We start from the raw sequence: 7503 nt of genomic DNA, 5'->3' as shown, positions 1-7503 counted from the left end.
AGTGAGATCAAGCATTCCCTGACCAGTTTGGAATGCACCGTCACTGACTCTAAGTAGGAAGAGGCACTGTAAGACGGGACGTCGTCACTAAGCGATTAAAGAGCGAAACGAATAAAGTGACGCTGTACGCTTCCTATTCTATCAGCGTTGAAGTTACACAATGGATTTCAGATTACTGAAGCATAACCAAATTTTAAACGAAATAAAAACTTACATAAAGCGACTTTTTGATGAAGGGATTGAGGTATTTCACTTAGCGGTTTATATGTATTTGTATATTATTGGCGCTTACACTCTGTTCGGGTGCTTGAATCATAGGCCTACAGTTTTGAGCCTACTCCTAATGGCAGATATTTTTAGGAGGAGCTTTTTTATGGCAGAAATACACTCGGCGTTTTGCCGTGGTCTGCCAAGGCGTGACCACGATTAGAAACATTTTTTTCTTTCATTTTGGTCTATCATACACGGAGATTCGAACTTGTGTGTTTCCAAATAATAGTCACATACTCAACAGCGGCTGCGATTTAGTAATAAATTAAAACTTATTAACTAAATACTAGTGAAACAAAATCTTCTGATAGTTTTTGGTAAATCACTTCTAACATTTTAGTCAATATTATTATTATTTTTTTTAACATTTTTACCAGCAACTATTAAATTTTTTTTTTCATATTTCTAATTTTCATAAATTTTAAAATACAAAGTACGAATTTGTTGGTAATTTCCTTAAAATCTTACAAATCAATTAGACTTTACAGCAGCATCAGAACTGGAAGTAGATGTGGAATCTGCCTTCAAGCATTCAGCCATTGTTTCAGAAATAGCTGTGGAATTGGCTTCGATGTCTGCAAAAATACGTTGGTATTTTTGTACGCACTGGGTTTGTTCATGTCCATCACTGAGGCAGTCGACTAACTGACGAGAAGTAGCCGTAAAGAGCGCGGAGTAGTCGGAAAGTAAAGGCAGATAAGTTTGCAGGCACAAAGATTTCGCGTCCGTATTGTTAACCGCTTCCGAAGTGGTTGCATTAGGAAGGGTAAACAATAAATAGGGAAATCGGATCATTTCTGCCTGTAGGAGCAGAAAAAATATTTATTTAATAATAGTGTAGAAATTTACAATTAATAATAATAGAGATAGGTGAATTTGCAGTTTGCATATTGGTTACAAAAAGTTATATGGATTATAGGCAGCGCTTACCGCACTTGGAAGTACTCTTAAATTTGTAGATAGTTTGTGGTTTAGTTACCTGAATAGCACCGAAGAGCGCCAGCACACAGAACAAACTCAAAGCGATTTTCATGTTGATACTCTTTAAACAGTTATAGTAGAACTAATGGTTCTGCTCTGTCTGGTGAGCGCTTTTATACCCAATAATTTTGATAAATATGTAGATAGTGGCAAAAGCTGCCGTTCATCAATCACTTTCGTAATCAGATATCTGTAACGGAAAAGAGATAAAATGTCTCTACCTAAAAAAAATGCATTTGAAACTTTTATTAATCCATTTTAAAAACTAATTGCCAATGAAATTGTTTGGCGGAAATGCTTTTTTATTTCGTTTAGGATAAAAATGTTTTTTAACAGTGAAACTCAATAGCAAAAAGATAAATAAAGACAAATTTTGTATTCCCCTTATATATGTTAAGAATTGTTATTTCTTTGTCTGCAGTTAAAATACTCGCAAAGTGTTCATCTGTTTCGAATCATTTTTGGTGAGCTATTGGAACGATCTATTCTGTCACATGATTTGATCATTCAGTTCTCTTCTTTTGTTATGTAATTCCTCAATCAGCTTGAGTTAACAGCTGGTTATTTCTTGACCTTAGCAAAATTGTTCGAGTAACAAAATTCACGCGTTTGGGTACCATTTTCCTTTTTATAAAAACGTACAATTGCTAGCTTATGGCGAAGATATTGATATCAGTGGCCTTAACCCTTTGCATCATGCTGGGATCTCGTCACATCAGTGAATGTACCACTCGCTACCGAAAAGTGCATATTTCGCACTATTAGATATGTGAACGAAAGCTGAACATACGTTGTTTGATCGAACTGTCATTCGAACACCGACAGCCGCCCGTAAACGATCGAATTTAACTAAAGATGTACTCCTCTCTCTGAAGTAGAGAGTGGCATGAACAATAACGGTAGCAACGGTGGAACCTCTAGGTACAGCAGGTATATTCCTAGTCGGATAGTGACAAGGGAATCGATAAGGTTTTCCTTGTCTTTCTTTGAGAACTTTAAGTCCTCTGGACCTGACGGAATATATCCAGGAATGCTTAAAAAAGGAGGAGACAGGCTGATTGAGGCCCTGAAAAGGATCTTCACAGCCTGTCTTGCATTTGGTTATATACCATCCCAGTGGTGACGCGTAAGAGTAGTATTTATTCCGAAACCAGGAAAAGATGACTATTACCTAGCAAAAAGTTTTAGACCAATCAGTTTGACATCGTTCATGTTGAAAAGTCTGGAACGAGTGGTGGAGAAACATATTCGAGTGGGGGTATTGCCGAGAAGTCCACTTAGTAGAAATCAACACGCTTACCAGAGTGGAAAATCATGTGAATCAGCCTTACACGATCTTGTTAGCAAGATTGAAGCTGGGCTGGAAGCTGACGAATACACAATGGGCGTGTTCGTGGACGTTGAGGGGGCTTTTGATAATGCCACTTTCGGCTCGATATGTTCTTCTGCCGAACGACACGGAGTTAATCAAGCCATTATAAAATGGATGTATTCCATGCTCTCTGAGAGGCTGTTAACCGCTGGTGGGAGCAGTGACGAACAAATCACAGTCAGGGCCAAGCAAGGATGTCCCCAAGGGGGTGTTCTTTCTCCGCTGCTGTGGTGCTTCGTCGTAGACTCTCTATTAGTGGAGATGCAGGAACTCGACTTTCACGTCCAAGCATATGCGGACGACGTCTGTGCGCTAACATCGGATAAATCCTTAAGGAGGCTTTGCACGAAAGTGCAGAGGATTCTTGACAAAATCGATGACTGGTGCATGAGACAAGGTCTTTTCGTTAATCCGAACAACACAACCATAGTCTTGTTTACGAGAAAACGGAAATTGGTTGGGCTCAGTCTTCCAATACTTGGTCTTTCCAACGAAGTTAAATATCTAGGAGTAGTCTTGGATAAGAAGCTGACTTGGGAGACACACGTTTCACTGAAGATGAATCGTGCATTGAAGATTTTTCAGTAATACCGTAGAGCCTTTGACAAAACCTGGGGTCTGAAACCTGCTGTGGTCCTATGGATATACACTGCACTTATCAGACAAATCATCACTTACGCTTCTGTGGTCTGGTGGCGACGGAACATGGTTAAGTCCACAATCCGGGAACTATATAGGCTGCAAAGAAGTGTATGTTTATGCATCACGGGTGCCATGAGTACAACCTCTGGTGATGCCCTAAATGCTATTCTTGATTTGCTCCCCCTGGATCTTAAGATACAACAGGAAGCAATAAAAGCAATGTGTAGACTCCATAAATATGGTTTCTGGCACGAAGATGGAACTTCGGGACACAGAGAAATCTTTAAGTTGCTGTCGGAGCAATATTCACTGTTTTTGGCACCTAAGGATGACCTGATACCCACAGTTTCACTTGGAAGGAAATTTGATGTCAGATTTCCATTGCGTGAGCAATGGAACAATCCAGAATGCATGCAGGGAGGTTTGACGGATATTTTCTTTACCGATGGGTCTAAGATAGAAATAGAGTCTAGAGCCGGATGGTAATTAAATGATAGTAATAAGTATCACTATGCTATGGGGGGAATGGCAACTGTTTTCCAAAAAGAAGCTTTTGCCATCCTGAAAGTAGCCGAATGGATAATCGAGAGGAGATGGAAGTCTTCAGTGACAGTCAGGGTGCATCGAAGGCCCAGGAGAACGCGAAGCAAACCTCAAAGATTGTTCAAGAATGTAAGAAGAAGCTTAATTCTGTCGCAAGACAAAACAGGCTTGTACTTATATGGGTTCCGGGACACTCCGGTGTTTAAGGAAACGAAATTGCCGACGAATTGGCCAACCGTGGATCAGCGGTGCCCCCACAGGGGCGAGAGCCAATAATCGGAATCAGTTCCACAGGAATCCAGAATTTGTTCAGCGATTATGTAGGCAATTTACAGAGCGATGGTCTGGTCTGGAACGCTGCAGAACTGCAAAGTGTTTTGTGACAAGACCGAACAGAAAACTGTTACTCTTTGTACTAAAACTTAGAAGGAAAGACGTTCGGTTGATGGTGGCTATTATTGCAGAACACAACCCATGGGGTCAGCGTATGACCACCATTGGAATCATTGAGGACCCAATGTGCCTGTCGTGCTTGGAGGAGGCGGATAGCACTGAGCACTTTCTCTGTGAGTGTCCTGCCTTTGCTAGAGCAAGGCTACGAGTATTGGGTTCCGATGTCATGAGAATGAGTAATATTCGTTCTCTAAAACTGGAGGTTATTTACAGATTTGCCAAGGAATCTGGAAAATTTTCACAGGACTAACTATCTCTATCTCAGTCTCTATTATTTCCTATCTCTTTCTCTGATACTTTTCTCCTTCCCTCCTTGACTATCTTCCCCCTTTTCAGAGCTTTAAATACAATGGGCTCTTAAGTCTGAGTGTTTTAGGAGCCACCAAATCTCCTGGTGCTCCTTGGCTCGACCTTTTTAAATTCAAGTAAATTTTAAAAATATATAATTCAATATGGTTTGTGTAATCAATTTATTATATATTAGTGCGAATTTTAATAATCTCAACCCCACCAAAAAAGATGCCTTGATGGAATATATGGCCAACAAAGACTGTGATTAGAAGTCCTACGCGACAACTTAGGGAAATAAGTACCTGCAATTTGGAGTTACGGAGGTGAAATGAAGTCGTTTACTTAGTGCAGCGGATAAAGATTCGACGCCTCCGCTGGTAAGATATTGCAAAAGGAATCAATGCGATACCTGATTGGATATACAGAAGATGAGGCAAGAAAGCAGGTGTTGGAAAGATGAAGAAAAACTTCACTTTCTTATTGACCCCAGAGTGCATGATAAAGGAGAACTGTTTTATTGAGCTCGGTCAAAATTACTTAAGCGATTATTGCGCCGCGGAATATTACACAGATGACATGTGTGTATGTTTGCTGTTGCCTGTTTGTGGTGATGCCGAGTTCACGAACTAAAAATATACTTTAAATCTCTTTGTCTTACATATAAAACAATAATATAACCACAAGGATTACGGTTCACTGCGCATTGCATAGTTCAAGTATTAAAATTTCTTCAAGTGTGCATAATAAAGTGCACACGCACACACAAATAATAATTCTGCTAACCAAAATCTGATATTATTGCTTATGAAAATATACATCTGCCATAAATTTCATATTTAACTTACGTGAACACACGCAACAAACAGAACAAAAAGTGATGACCAGCAATGAATAATATTCGCTATAAAATTTGTTATTTACATGCGAATGCATAGAAAATAAGAACAAAGGTAAAGACTTTTATTTCAAGCAACTGTCGTGAAAGTGATGAGTCATTAGAATAGTTTGTTACTTTCAAAGCATAAATTTTCGACGGGGCTACCTTGCTTGCCACACTGGAAGAATGCCTACGTCATTCTACATTCCATGTACGCCCTTAACTTAGCATTTTCAGATTTTCACTCCACTTCACACCCACACGCACATCCAAATTCACAATTCAAATATCATACTTTCTGTAGCCGCTTAAGGCGTAAGGCGCAAATTTGGTGCCACACGCGCTTTTTTAGTATCATACACGCCCACAAACGCACAAACGCACAATCTCACATATACAGATACCTACCCGAATATACTCCAAATGTATGTCAGTGATTTATTTTGTCTAGACTGGATTTTAGGTAGCTGTTTCTTCTTACAGAAAATTTAACATTTCAAAGGCGCCACCACCGCATAAACTTTCTTTGTCACATCTACACTCACTCACATTTTGGAAGTTGTTTGAAAAGGTGCAACATCATTGTGCTTTGTGTTCTTTGTTATCTTCCGTTTGACTGTAAATTTTGTGCTTAGCCTTTTTCGAACTCCTACCAACTTCGGTTGTGTACTTTTTTGTCAAGTCATCTAGGCCGACTGGCGCAATTTTTATATTTATTTGCTCCACATTTTACTTTAGAAATATAAAAGCAAATTGTTTTCTTATGAGTTCACCTACCCTACTTTTTTTTCAATATATTAAAAGCAGCTGTCGCGAGAAGTTGATTGCTTCAAGTATGGAATTATGTGTTTTAGATTTCTTTGTGAGCCTGCCTATAAAGGGTTTTCCAGTAAGAACAAATGCATGCTGACAGTGTTTTTTTTTTGGTGTCTGCCAAATATGGTTTTTAATATTGAATTACTGACGCCAAATTAATAACGCACGTAACGCGATTACAGGGAAAATGGTAAAATATTATTGCCAAAATTATTGTTCATTAGCGAAAAGTTTTGACCGCCAAATCCTCTCTAGTGACTTGTCGTATTTTTGGATGAATTGCTACGTATTGTGACCGCCTAAGTGACTTTGGCCGAACTCAAAAAAGCTTGTGGTTTATGTATGCTAACCGACGCTACTTAGAAAAGCCAATTGAAGCTATGTCTTTTTCCCATTGGTTATTCGCAGTGGAAGTTTTCCTTTCCATCTTCTACCATCTTCGCCCTACATACTTTCAGAGCCGGAGCATTTGTGTTCGCTCAAACAATACGAGTGCCAGTGGCAGGAGAGATTCTCCGTTGGATGAAGAAGATTATCATATGGGAACTTGATATCCGAGTAATAAATTTTATGGGAGCTATAAATATGTTATAGTAACCCGATCTAAGTTAACTTCTATTTCCGATAAGTAAACATAGTATTAAATTGTATACTCCTACTTGCTTAATTGGAGGAGTTTTAGTCCGTAACAGCATATCTCAACAATTAGTTTTATGGGAGGTTCAAGCTATAGTGAACAGATTTTGATGATTTAAAGAAATAATTAAGGTAATATCGGTTGTTTTTGAGAGCTCGAAGAGCTTTTTGAGAACTTAAAAGACAATATAAAATAGAAATATGGTTGGAATGATTTTTTTTTTTAAATTATAATTGACTAGTCCATAGTTAGATAGATGAAAGTGTTGAAGTACCATTCTGGCACTTCCTAAGTGGCATTAAAGCGCTGTTTTGATACCATTATGAAACCTCCAATAGGCAGATATCTACAGCCAGTCAGAGCTGTTCGTGTAATGGAGAAGATTGTTGGGATTTGTGTTGGTGCACTGCCCCTGGTTGTCGAAGAAAGGAGCACTTAGTGACTTTAATCCTCTGGCTGCCAAACCTGGACATTTATAGGGAAAGTGTTCAACAGTCTTCTTCTATGAAAGATCCCTACAAGCGCGCTGTATGGCAAGTTGCGCCATCTTGTTGGAACGAAATGTTCTCAATGCTTAGCTGATTCATTTTTGGAAACTAAAATTCAGTCACCACGGCTCGA

At 39.0% G+C, this 7503-nt stretch overlaps 1 protein-coding gene across 1 annotated transcript; it reads right to left on the bottom strand.

The window, feature by feature from the left end:
• Nucleotides 1-678: 678 nt before the first annotated feature.
• Nucleotides 679-1359, bottom strand: LOC129243473 (uncharacterized). Its single transcript, XM_054880516.1, has 2 exons — nt 1250-1359; nt 679-1071 (listed from the first exon to the last, which is right to left on the bottom strand). The coding sequence occupies exons 1-2, from the start codon at nt 1301-1303 to the stop codon at nt 742-744; spliced, it is 384 nt and encodes a 127-aa protein (XP_054736491.1). The 5' UTR covers nt 1304-1359; the 3' UTR covers nt 679-741.
• Nucleotides 1360-7503: the final 6144 nt, after the last annotated feature.

Source organism: Anastrepha obliqua, chromosome 4 (genome assembly GCF_027943255.1).
Source record: "Anastrepha obliqua isolate idAnaObli1 chromosome 4, idAnaObli1_1.0, whole genome shotgun sequence".
In the NCBI taxonomy this organism is placed as follows: domain Eukaryota; kingdom Metazoa; phylum Arthropoda; class Insecta; order Diptera; family Tephritidae; genus Anastrepha; species Anastrepha obliqua.
This window is presented reverse-complemented; position numbering and strand designations above follow the sequence as displayed.